This window comes from Rhea americana, unplaced genomic scaffold (assembly GCF_003343005.1).
Source record: "Rhea americana isolate MKP2758 unplaced genomic scaffold, rheAme1 scaffold_89, whole genome shotgun sequence".
Classification (NCBI taxonomy): Eukaryota; Metazoa; Chordata; class Aves; order Rheiformes; family Rheidae; genus Rhea; species Rhea americana.
In genome coordinates, this window is record NW_028187077.1 from 2,633,939 (window position 1) to 2,647,991 (window position 14,053).

General features: G+C 36.9%; 1 protein-coding gene and 1 long non-coding RNA gene across 3 annotated transcripts in view; one reads left to right on the plus strand and one right to left on the minus strand.

Annotated features, from left to right (window-relative positions):
* LOC146584900 (uncharacterized) overlaps positions 1-13,700 on the minus strand; it is a 78,780-nt gene extending 65,080 nt beyond the window's left edge. For both annotated transcript variants that reach the window (XR_014898105.1, XR_014898106.1), the window contains exon 1: positions 13,564-13,700. This is a non-coding gene — a long non-coding RNA (uncharacterized LOC146584900). The remainder of the gene's footprint in view (positions 1-13,563) is intronic.
* On the plus strand, positions 7,444-10,167 carry FABP2 (fatty acid binding protein 2). The gene is made up of 4 exons (XM_085323875.1): positions 7,444-7,578; positions 8,287-8,459; positions 9,029-9,136; positions 10,031-10,167. Exons 1-4 carry the CDS (start codon positions 7,512-7,514, stop codon positions 10,079-10,081), a joined length of 399 nt encoding a protein of 132 aa, XP_085180001.1. The 5' UTR covers positions 7,444-7,511; the 3' UTR covers positions 10,082-10,167.
* Positions 13,701-14,053: the final 353 nt, after the last annotated feature.

Sequence of the window (14,053 nt, forward strand, 5' to 3'; positions counted from 1 at the left end):
TCACCAGCCTAGTCATGCTCCTGCTTGCTCTTCACTGGACTACTAAATATTTGAATTCTTTTCTAGGAGGTAGCACAGCTTTTACCAAGAGTATTGGAATATGTTCCTTACCTACCCCAGAAAAGAATATAATCTTGAATAAGGTGTTTCTTCTTGAAAAGATGAAAAAGAATATTATACCATCTTTTACATCTTGTATAGCTAACCATGACTCTTTCACAAATGGGAAAGACAATGGCCCCTTGTTGAGGCATGTTTTTAATAATAGCAGTAACAGMTTTTGCTGTTCACACATGTGAACATGCAGTTCACATTCTTCTGAAATCTCACCCTTTAAGATTTTTAGGAAATAATTCAGATGTGTTTGCTGCAGTGCCTCTTGAGTTTTAGGATCCTCCATGATCTATGCAGTCAGACAACCACTGAATTTTTCAGCTTTGAGAGTTAAATAGCACTTCTCAGCTCTTACAGCACCGTAATTTTAGAACTTCAATTTCAGCTTAAATACACCACAACAGTTTATAAATATAATAAATTTTCACTTCAGTATTTTCAGTTCAGAGTATCTTGAAATATCTAGCTGCATGTTTTTCCCCCAATATTCCAAAGCTCTATTTTAAGATTGTTTTTTWAAAAAAACATTTGAGAAATTAAGCTGTTTTCCAAACAGCTGTATCATTTTCTGTTCTGAATCACTACTATTAAGATAAAAATCCTCTTTCCTGCTGAAATACCAGGATAATCAAGCCAGCCATAGTCTGCTTCTGCCCACTCAATGGTTCATAAGAGGTAATAGATCTGTACTTTATCTTTACATTGGTTTCTTTTGTTTGTTTTAATCAAACTTTTAAGTACAGTGCTGTAGAAGAATATATATTTTATAGTACACCAGAATGTGTACCATAATACATACATATAGTACACTAGAATACACCTCCTTGAACAATGTTTAGTTGTCCAATACAGGATCTTTAAGAAAAAAAATAGGCATGGTTAACTGGTTAAGAAAAAAATACATGGCTAACTCACTACTAGGTTACACATGATACATTCACATACGGGCATTTCTTCGAACCTTTCTTTGTAGAAGTCAAGTCACTGCCATGAATGATTTTATGATCACAACAGCTTTTCATGGAATGGAAGTGTTATCTTCATTTAACAGACAGAGTGATTAATTTGATTAAGGTCACACAGAAAGTCTGTTTCTGAGCTAGAAGCAGAACTGAAATCTGAGTACTAGTTCTTTTACATAAGATGTGAAGAAAATAATGTTTTGTATTGAAGCCTTCTCTTCCTTTTAGATACATACATATTTAATTATCTGAACCATGAAAGGCTCTCAGCAAAAGTCACTATTTTACAGATGAGATCAGATTAGACTCTCTAATCCAGATAATCGCAATAACCTTTGGTGGAGTTTGAAGCTATATCATAACAAAGAGCATACTGCATGATCAGCAAATAGTTATGTTGAAACAAATGAAAAGACCAGTTCAAATTTTGGAGAACATGAAAAAGACAGATGTAGACTTTCAATACTGTACATTATTAACTTCTTGGACTATAACTCAAATACATTTTTGATTACACCTCATACTATAAACAAAAAGGAACTGCTTTACTAAATTTGCCTGCTACTATCTGCCTAGAAAATACAGGAAAAGAGTGGTAAGACATGCATCTAAATATTTTAGCAACTAGATAAGCCTGACTCAGAGCCCTACAGGTCAACTGACATATCAAACTATATGTGGCAAGTGGCACTAATACTCAGAGATTCATATAACCTTTACTGGAAAAGTACACTGTATTTATATTAACAATGGGTCAATACCACCTCGTCTTCATTGCAACTAGGTCATATTCAACTATTCCTGGTTATTTTAGGACTCATTTTAGGATGAACCAACAGATGAAGCAAATATCAGAGCTGGTATAGCTTTAAGAAACTCCTGCATTTTGCTTCTAGATTTTTTTAATCTGGAGTTTACTGGCTCATGCTCTTCAATTCTCTCTCACAACATGCAGCACATGGATAGCAACCATTACACACAAATTAAAAAGTGTATATACACATATGCATGAGTATAAGCTTTAAGATCCAGAATAGACTACTAACTGATCAGAAAAATGGATACCATACAGAAAATTTCCAAGTAATATTCAAATGTTGAACCTTCATGTTGAACAGACTGCATTATCAACAACAGCTAGGAGAGTCTTCCTGGACCAAAATAGGAATTTAGCAAACATGCAGCTGGGGTAGCACAAAAGCTAGCTTGAGCATGATCTAACCCTGCTGCAATACAGCACCCAATATGTACTTTGAAATTACTTATCCAAGAGATGGCATTAGTTAGGCTAAACCAAGCTCCTTGTTTATAGGCCACTTACAGTTATATTAGAGTTGGCTTACTGATGTGAGACCATGCAGATATACCCTAAAGTAATGATCTGGGGTGTTCCACCAAGTTACAGGGATTTGATTTCAGATCCCATTTCCATTGTGTTTAGTACATTTCATACTGTAACTGCTAAATCTGCAAGTTAAGTGCATATCTTAAATACTTTAATTCATGAAATAAAACTGAGTCAACAGAAAGCAATATGGGTATAATAGGAGAAAAGAAAGAATTAATTGCCATATCCATATAAATGTGAGTATTATCTTTTAAATGTATGGTAAAACTTAATGATAAGGGAACTAGATTCACTTAAATGTGCCCAAATCTCTTTACAATCCATGACACCTAGAAGAATCATCCAGCAAAACACATGCACAAGTCTGCCAATTCAGTTYGTAAATCCCTGAGAGAAAGCAGTTAATCTGCATAGCTTTAATATGATTCACATGTCTTATAATATATATAATTTATATAATAATAAGTATATTTTATGTTTATGTTGGCCCTGAGTCAATGATTATTCCGTGAGTTCTACTGTCCTACCTAATTTTAGGCTGAATAACTTGAAGACAAGCCACAAAACARTAAATGGGATAGAATAAAGTAACCCACTGTAAAAACATTCTTGCCACCCTGATCTTTGGAATCTCATGGTCAATTAATTTTCACAGTACAGTCTGATGTGACATGTTCTTGGCTATCAGAGATTGGCATGATGAGATTAGTGTGACCATATAAGTTAATAATTTCTATTCATCGACCTCACTCGAAGATCAAACTTCAAAAGTTATGATGTTTTGTGGCCTAGTCATAGTATTCTGAAACTGAAAAGTTGAAGAATAAGCCAGGAAGAAAGCCATTAAGCCAAAACCCACCACTTTCATGTTCTGAATGCAACCAGCAATACTAAAAAAACATTTTTTTCAATGCATTATCTAAGCAAAAACTGTAGATGTGAAAATTGTACAAGAAAAGGCTACACAGAAAAAGGAGAAAGCTTGTGGAATATTCAAACGTAAAAAAAGAAAATTTATAAAATGATTTTRAACATAACTTTAGAAGTAAAGCTAACTGGAAAATAGCTTTTATATAGAACTCAAATTTGAATAAGGTGTACACAGGAAGATTTTTACATGGATGAAAACTCAATCAGATTTTAGTGTGCTAATATTCCCGAACAACTCATATAAACTGTGAGAGAGGAAAAAAATACAGCTGCTCGTTCTGTTGCTGATGTTTTACCAGACCTCAGAAAAAGAATAGTTGTTTATGCTGTTACCGCTACACTAATATAGAGAATGTAATGTAACTGTATATATTTTAAATGTAATTCATAAATCATAAATCAGAATTATGAATGTAATTCATAAATATTGACCATCTGTGGAGAGTCTTACTTAACTGACACATCTGTGAGGCTGATCTGAACAGCATTCTGAGGATTCATACCTACTAAAAAGTGCAAGGAAAGGAAAACAGGACAGAAATGTAAAGCTGAAATGTAAAATTCAGGAGCCCACTAATTGCTGTTCCCATGGTGAAGGAGAATGGTGTTGGCTAGCTAGCTACACTGCTGAGAGAGATCAAAGGACCACAAGCGGGGAGAGGCACCATTTCTTCTTCTGAGAAGAAAAATGTACCTGATACACACATAAGTCTCAGTTAATTACAACCCTTTACAGAAGATCCTTGTCCTTTTCTAATGCTTAGAAAAATTACTGGTTAAGTTTGATGTAGAAATTCATGCCTAAGTTGTGGGGCACCACTACTCTGAGTTATTTTTTCAGGATTAAAGAACATGAAATAGATTTAAATCAAGGAGAATAATCAGTAACAATAATTTTATTTAAATATATAAACATTATTTTAGACATTTTAGCATTTCTGAAATCAAATGAATCAGCAGGTTCTTGAAGAGAACGCAGAGCCCACCTAAAAAGTAGAAAACTCTTGAAATGCTCAAAATAAATGGTAATTTTCCGTCTTTCTGTTAATATTTCATATACTACTGAAATAATGTGAATTATAGTGCCACTTTAGTTGGCACTCTACATACTTCCATTATTCAGATAGAGTATTTTCAAAGTAGCTGTCAGTAAAAAGAAAGGCAAGATAACAGGATTGGCATTCTTTGCATATGAAAATACTGTACATTATACATATACATGTACATATATTACATATACATATTCTTCTACTTATATTTGAGCTGTTGCACAGCCTCACTTTTCTACTGAATTCAAGAAAAATGGTWCAAACATTGCACTACATCACTGACAGAAGGAACACTTCTGCAAAAGCTATGAAGACAATAGAGTTGAAAATTAACTGCTAATCAACAATAACTTGCATGAACTATAGATATCAGATATTTTTATTTACGGATATACTGCATACATATAAAATATACATGGGCAATGATAAATACAAAGGGTCAAGGTATGCTCCAATGCAGTAAAGAAGAGAGAATCAGATTAGGAAAAAAAAAAACTCATTTTGCCCATTTTCTAAAATGGCTGAACAGTAATATAGGTATTCATAATTATCACAGCACTAGACATAAGCTACGATGCCTTCCGAGACACTGAGCTCAGATTGAACACCRTGCTAATACAACTACACATCGTCTACCTTACAGTTGGCCGACTTTTATCCAGTTCAGATCACAGGGCAAGTATGCTAGCAGGGACGTATTTCCCTAAGTCAAATGTCTTACTAGCACCATTCGCTACTCCAGCTCAGAGTGAGATTAAGTACTTCAATGTTGTCCAGCATACAAGATCATGACCACAGAATTCTAATATTTTAATTATAAAGACAAGATATTTTTCTACCACAAACTATGCCTACTTCTTTGCAAAGATCATTTTGGAACTTTTATGCAAGTCTAAGTGATAAAAAGAACTGCATGAAAAGGTAGGAAGAAACTGCATGTAAAAACTCTTTAATGAGACCTAAATGCTGCTGTTATGTAGGTGTTTTGAGGTACTTCCCTCATCACCCCCACTAAAGAAAGAGCAAATAGGCTGGAAGTCTTTCATCTGACAGGCTTCTTTATCCTGAAAGACAAGAGGCAGAAGAAAAAAGAAAGAATAAGTATCTACTACAGGAAGAGTGTCAGACTCTGCCTCTTCCTATCTCTAGAAAAGGGAAAAGGCAATTCTCAGACTGAAAGACTGCAGCTTTGAGGGAGGGGAACTACAATAACTTGGACTTTGGAAGATCAAGGATAAACTCAGCCTAAAGGGAACATATGCCCACAACCCCAGTCCTTGTGGCTTGTGGATAAAGCTTCCCACAGTGAAAAGGGACTTGGCTGTGGATCCCTGTTCTCTCCCAGCCACACTAGCTCACCAGGTTAGTGCTCCAATATGTTCAACACTGCCCTGAACTGGGGGCTACTACTCTGCCCTCATAGGAATTGCTCCTTTGGTAAGTGAGATTCTTCATATTGTCTCCTCTACCCCACACAGTTTAAGCAAAATCCTAGGCTAGGAACAGCCACTGCGTATGAGCAGATGGCTCACTTCAACTGAAATGGATAAGGGAACACCCATAAATGCAGCTCCACTGGCAGATATGAGATAACCTCTGACAGAGAGACAAGCTACTGCAGGGATACCACAGGTATAGCTGTCCACAACTATGAAAATGAGGTGTCCACAACTGCCATAGACTAGTTTACACCAAATTCCATGTTTCAGGAGACCAAAGGGTCTGGAAAAAATTATTTCCGAGACATAGCCAGCTTCTAGCACCCTGTTTCAGCAGCTAGTATGGTGCTTTTCCCTACATCACTTGTAACAACAGGAATCAACACTCTGGCTTAAAAAAGAAAAAAACAAAACAACAACAATAGGTGAGAGATACTTATCAAGCCATTTTCTCCAGTCTGTTGGCTGGATTAATATTGATTGCAAAATGAAGCTGAGTGAAATAATAATAATAATAAAAAAAATCACACTGTCCTGGTATCGCTAGCAAAGTTCTGAATTCATAATTACACTTCCAGTAAAACTTCACCTTCTAGGCTGGAATCCAACATCTAATACTTTATGAAAACAAAAAACATTGATAAAATTAATTGGCACAAYTTACAGCCTGTACACCAACCAAAATCCAACCTGGCATTCAAGATCTACATTATTTTAAATCTAATAGCACAGCGGATGCAATGCACTTTGAATAGAGTAATTATGACCCCAATTTGCTACGTTCAGAAGTGGGCTCTATAGATTAACTTAGTTTCAAGTTGCATCATTTTGAGAAGAAGGTGTATTCACAAAAGCTACCTGAGAGGAGGCTCTTACTCTGCATTATTCTTGAAGGAGATTAATTAGAGACCTATGGAAATCAACCACATCTCCACTTAGCTGCACATCTTTCRCTGCTGTAAGAACAGGTATATGCATATCACATTCACCATGTATGTTATGATTCAGAAAATTTATCTTAAATACTAAACTGCTTAGAATTTAAATTACTAAAGCTTTAAACTATCTAAAGATTTAAAGACATCACAATTTTCATAACTCAGTACCAGACAAGAAGCAAGCAAACACTTCTCTGAAACAACCTGCAGGCACTCAGTAAATCCTCTGTCCTATGCTTATTACTTAGAGTAGAACAGGTTTCTACAACAAACTGTATCAGACAAAGTAGAGGCTTGTGGTCGGTTTGCTGAATAAATATATATTCTCCARTAGTATAAAGACTCTCTCAGAGCATAAAGTTCTATGCAATAAAGAGACAGAAAATGTCAATAAATTTTCTAAGTGTAACTATTGCCTTCATTTGGCAGCTGATTTTTACTACAACTCAAATATGGTAAGATGAATGTATTAGCCATGCTTTAAAAAAGAAAAAGACGATGAAGAGAATATTGTCATGATTTACTGGCACGAAAGGAGAGTTTCAGCGGGCAGGGTGGTTACAACTGGACATTTAATTAAACTACAGTAAACTTTACCTTGAAAAGATCAGCACACCACTTGAGCTTTAGCCAGCCACATCATCCTGTAAAATGCTTTCGAGATAAGCCAGTTCATAAATTCTCTTAGCAAAGCTCTGCTACTTCAGGAAAGTCCTTCCTCAGACAAAAACATGGCATTTAATGGTACTTGGAAAATAGACAGAAATGAAAACTATGAAAAGTTCATGGAGGCAATGGGTAAGCCTTACTTTTCCAATTCCTTCTAAAAGGGTAATATCATTATTACTGACTACAAACTCTATCTGCCTATGAACTACCTTCTTGCTATCCTGTCAATTTGCTGTCTGATGTTCTGCTTTTGTTTAGTTTCCTGTATTTATTTTCAAAATATTTTATTTTTCCTCTTTAGGGAAAAAACAGTTACTGGGAAAGGTTACGACTTCCACTACACTATGTTTATCTAAAGTAACTTAAGTAACTCCAGTAGAGTTGTTTCATATTTACATTTTGTATAAGGTAGAGGGAGGAATCTCTAAATCTGCATTTTTCTGGAAACGGCTCCAAGAATTTGAATAATTAGATTGAAGTAAAATTCTACAGCAGAATATTATTTTTGATGACATGCTATAAGCTGGTCTAAAAATTACAAAGAAAGGAAATCACTAACCTTAACTGTTATAGAACACAGGATTCAAGACATTTTAACATCTTAATGCTTATTTCAAACTTGTATAAACTGAGTGTAACAGGGATATAAGCATTACAGTTAGATACTGTTTTGTGTCAAATCTGTACTGCTGAAAATGACTTCATAAAAAGGTGAAAGAAAATAAAAATCTGGACCAAAGTACTGGGATAAACTCGCTTGCCCCTTCAGAAGCCACTGAAAAAAGATACAAATACGATGCTCTAAAGTATTTTTCTAATTGATATTGACTTTTTTAGGTGTTAACATAATGAAAAGGAAGTTAGGAGCCCATGATAATCTGAAGATCATTATTCAACAAGATGGAAACAAATTTACTGTCAAAGAATCAAGCACCTTCCGTTCCATAGAAATTGAATTCACTCYGGGAGTCAATTTTGAGTACAGTCTAGCTGATGGGACAGAACTTACTGTAAGAGACTTTTTCATATGGTAATAACTTTACAAAGAACAGATTTGAGAAGAATTATTTGTCTTTCTATTTTTTTTAACATAAATTTAAACTTCTAAGGTCTTTTAAGGTTGATTGCCCACATACGTTTGCAGCTTATATAGAAAAACACGTTAGTCTCAACTGGTAATGGAACTACACTGTAATATGAAGCTCAGGGCTAGATACAGTGCTCAAAAAGCAGATTATCCAGCAACTCTCACATGCTGAAACCCAAGCCATTGCAATTATATTGCTTGTAAGACGTGACCCAGATCAAAGAGTGGGTATTTGTAAGAAACTGCTTTTTTGGCCATAATTCATTAAAATAAGGTGAACTGACCACTAAAAATAATAAAAAAACTACTAGCTTGACTAACATGCAATTAAATAAGTTAGAAGTAGTTTTATTAAATAGTCCATTTTGACAATGTTGAAGTTTGACAATGTCAAAAAAAGCATCTTATCATTTCAATCTCTTCCTACTTTTAAACATTGATGCAGTCTTTATGTGAAATCAGTGTTATCTTTATTATTTTTCCCCATCACAGGGCTCCTGGAATACAGAAGGAAATAAACTTATAGGAACATTTACTAGAAAAGATAATGGAAAAGTACTCAAGGCTTTCAGAGAAATCATAGGCGATGAACTTGTTCAGGTAAGTTAAGCAATCCCTTGCAACTTCAAATTGTAATGAACTGAAACATTTTCAACGCTGTTCCAAAGAAAGGAAATACTTTCTTCAAATAACCTATCTCTAGTTAAAATTCTCAGAGTAATCTATCAAAATTTAAACTTTAAAATGAAATTGGCAAGATGAGATTTTTGTGGTTTCCTACCAATGTGAACTGTATCTCACCAGTGCATTCTGAATTCTGTGAATAGAAGCTWTCATATTATACACATGTATATTCTGACTGAAGGTCCTTTTCCAAGTGTCTGCCTTATCCAAGTCTTGCTATGGCAGCATCTATGTACTACATTTAACAGTTGATACAAGCCCTTTTAAGACAAACTTAGGCTTAGGTTTGGGGGCTTGGGGAGGGGAGGGACTAAGGGAAGGAGCTTGATACAAAAAGCTACTGCTTCACAACTCTGTGGTAAAGGCAGAAACTGAACTCTAATGTTTTAAGATCCTCTGCACTATCTAATCACAAGCTTCTTAAAAAAGAATTCCATGGACAGGTGTGAGATTTGAGATACCAAAAACATACAGTCTAACCATTCAGTCTTTCTTCATAACTCTRTAATAGCAGTCACATAGATGAAGCTTGTTAAATAACAGCAGTGGGAATATGGCATTTGAACTTTTTTCCCCCCAAGCTCTCAAAAGTTTTCTCATGGTCATACAAACACCTGTATAGAGAATTTATGCCTATTGACAATAGGCTCCTTTTCTTAAGCTTCTCTCCTCACAGCACTTACTAGCAGTCTATAGGCCTCCACAGGGCCACCTGTTCCAATTAATCAGCCACTATCAACTCTCTCTCAATAGAATCTGCAAAATAAACTTTTGTAATAACAGTTACTGATTCTCTTAATTTCTTAACAGACTTATATGTATGAAGGAGTTGAAGCCAAGAGAATCTTCAAAAGGGGCTAAATACTTCATCCAGAGCAGGACCAGAAACAAAATCCAATGGAAAAAAAAATCCCGTATATCCTCTGCTTTTTTTCCTTTTACTCCTCACAGCAAAAAGTTGTGATTACTCACCCTGATGAAAACATAGGCCACTTTCTTACATTTAGTCTTTTGCCTTGATTACACAACCTCAATTACAATTTGCTGTAAGTACTGAAATGCTACTGGCACCAAGCCTTACATGTCTGAGTGTCATACCATTAAGGGCTGTGGAAACGATTTTCTACAGATGGAAATTAGGTATTATTTTTGGACTGATTCTCAAATGGCAACTTGGTTTCCTTACCATAATACTTAGACTGATAAAAGGTTTCTATGTGTATTGAATATTGTGTAATAAGGATTGTAAAATCTAAAAGAACCCTGAAAACACCTATGCCTCTAAGATTACTTATATGTACAGAACAGAAATAAAAATATTGAAGGTAACTTAAAAAAGACAAAGAACGACTTTAGACTAAGTTGACTTTAAATACTGGTGCTTCTCACAAGTGATAAATATGCATAATGTTCTGCTCACGTTGTCCAGTCTGCATATGTTGATTTTAATTCAGCCACACCTCCCTTGAGCCACATCGTTTGCTAAGGTTTGAAGTAATAATAATTCATCTTTTAAGGAGCATCATTAGTTTAGACCTGCGTTGTCTCTGTAATCATGCCTCGTTGTGTTAATCTAGTCCTGTTCCTATTCTATGAGGCAGCCTGCTTTCCAGCCCTCCATCCTTTCTGATATGTGTGGAATATACTTCCATGCTGCAAGAACTCTTATTCCTCAGTAAATATTCCTTGATACTCTTTTCTTAGTTTCTGAGGTTTTTGCACCCATGTTTCTACTATCATAATTGGGGGAGGGGGAGGGAAGCTGATCGACATACAAACTTTGCAGAAAGGTCAAAAGTACTGTGTGGAACCTGAGGACAGCCTTCAGTTTTAACCCAAAACACAAATGTAGCCTTATCTGTAACATCTCACAGCACCTCATCACAGAATTCCCTGATGACAGCATGTGGCTAGATAATCTTCTGCCACATGCTTATCAGTATGCTACTACAGCATCCCTTATGATTTTAAGGCTTTTTTTTTAAAAAAAAAATACTTCACAAAATTTATTCTATTATTTTCTTGGCTCTCTTTGACWGCCTTTTTCCCAGGCATAAATGAAGAAAAAAATAAAAACAAAACATTTTTTTCTTCAGTTATTTCTACACTTCTCTAGCCTATAGTTTTGTTGTCTTCAGAGTCTCATAGCTCCCTCTACCGGTAAAATGCTCTCGTGACTCAAAAAACGTTCAAACTAGGATTAGCACATATCACTCTTTAATTATAAATTGTTTTTTCCCCTCCAAATATTGGTTGCATACAATTTCCTGTGTGAATATTTTACACAATCTTCTTTCAGTGGACAGATATACCACATCACAAAGAAAAAAATATTACCTTAAACAGTACTTCACTTCAGTAAAGAGATGTAAAATGGGAAAACAAACTATGAAAGAAACAAACAAAAAATCCTAAATCACAAACTAAAATGCTACAAAATTCGGTGCATCTCTAAGTTGTATTCCTTAGATGCTAAAGCCTTTAAAAGCCTAATTCCTTTAAAAAGGAATAACAGTTTGCAGTAAGCTCCATGACAGCTTCTTTTACTAAGGCGATGTGCGTACAAGTARACTAAACTGTAAAATAGAGGTCCTAAACATTAAATTTCCATTACAGGGTTTGACATTCATTATCAGCTGTATGTCATTAGTGATTCTAATTGTAGAGAAACATATTATGACTATGTCTCAAAGGTTTCAGGAAATTGGAGGAAGCCATTTTATTTCCTTGGAGACTTTACTGGCTGTAAGGAAAGCTGTATTATATTTCCAAATCTGTTCTCTGTTTCTTCCCTAAGTATGCTGACTCTTTAACAGTCTCACACCCTTCCAGTTCAAAAAGCCAAACCTTACCCCATGCCTTTTATCAACACACTTATCTCTACCACACCTGCAGCATAACATACATTGTTTCAGGGTTATTTTGATCTGGATTACTGGATCTGTTCGACTGATTGGCTACAATAGGAAAGTATAATTAACAGGATTTTTTTTCTGTCAAATTCTTGAGAAATTATTCTAGTAATTTTGGATTACATACAAGACCATGAAGTGAAAAGTAATGTGATATAAAAAAAATCCAAAGATACAACCTGGAAAATATTTGACAACTGCAAATATTGCAGACTAATGTGGTCAGCAGCTGTTTTCAATATACTTGCAAAATGAGAAAAAAATCTTTAAAGACTCAGTCTCCAGTATCTGAGCTAGAATCAGCAGTAAGTGTTGAGGAGGAAGGTACAAATCTGGCAGTAGTACACTTTGGCAGATGAACCAGTAGGATCATTATATTAAAAGATAAATGAGATAGTCTAGTAAATTTGATTAAGAGACTTCTGTTTTTTGTTTTTTTCAGAATTACATTCCTTTGCAACCTAAGAGGATATAGTTTACCTTGAGAAAGCTGCAATTCACAGCTCCCTTTGCTCAAATTAAACGTATTTGGGCACAAGGAGGGAAATACTAATATTCYCGTCTTATTATTCCTCAAAAACTCTCTAACGTAAATTAAAGTTCATACTTATTTGTAATTATACTACTGACTGAAGGAAAATAATTATCCCTAAATGCATGCTTATGAGTTGCTAAACTCTGATCAGGTATTTCCCACCTGCTATCTGCATAAGTACTGCTTTGTTTCCTGTACTATGTACTATGACACAAAGTGTAAATAACTACAGTGAGGWACTCTTTATTTAAGACACAAAAATAAGGACACTCCTTTGAATACTGGCTAATCTAAGCATGCTGCATCTATCTGTGCAAGGGTAGTATGCCTGAACTACATCGGGCTATGCACTTAATTTCTTTTAGCTCATCAGCTGAGTCTCACAGTGTTATAAATAAAGCTCACAACTTACATGAATTATTCTATGCTTATTCAGGGTGTGAAAGTTCCATTAAGCTTTCAAGCATAGGAGCATCACTTAGAACTATTTTAGGATCCCTAAATATCTTTGCACAAACATTTCCTAGATGCTACTTCAATCTTCTCAAAGGGATCATCGGCTCTCCAAGAAGCCCCATCAGGAAAAAGTCTTTGTAAATGTTTATTTCCTTGAAAGTTCTAATACAGTTTCTTAACAGGACCAACATGATTTAAAAGGACGGACCAGCTGTCTTTCCCCGTACCCTTGTTTCACCTGGCCAAGTGCCCAAGGAGTGGCAGGGAGCAGCAAGTACCTGTACCCAAGTACCACCACAGTAATGACAGCCACCAGCTCAGACTCCAGCCTCCAGAAGCTTCAGCCTTCTCTCAACACTAGCAGTGGAAGCAGAAGCCCTTGCCTGTGTCCGTAGGGCATATCTTTACCACACGTTAGCCAAGCTCTGCCACAAAACTACCTGGGCCTCTCCTCGCCACCAGCTCCTCAGCACACAGCCCGCCTACACGACACAGGGTACACTCCTTCGCRGCGGGAAGGCCGCCCTCTGCCACAGGTGACGAGGCCACTCGCCCGACGGGGATGTGCGGTCACCGCGGCGGCAGCCCGGGGGGGGCGGGGGGCGCAAAAGCAGCGCCGGCAGCGGCGCGCGCGCACGCCAACGGTCGCCAACGGCAGTCCCCGAAGCGGGGCGTCACGTGAGGCGCGTGGGCCGCGGGTGCGTTTGCGCAGGGGCGCGAGGGTGGGGAGCAGTACGTGCGCTCCGCTCTCATTGGCTGCCGGCGCGGAGAGGCGGTTGGCGCCCGCGCGGTCGGGCGGCGCCGTTGCGTGGCGCGGCTCCCGCCAGGGAACATGGAGGCGGCGGCGCGGCCGCGGCCGGAGGAGCTGCGGCAGCAGCAGGAGGGCGCGGGCGCGGCGGCGGGCGGCAGCCGGGCGCTGTCGCTGTCGGG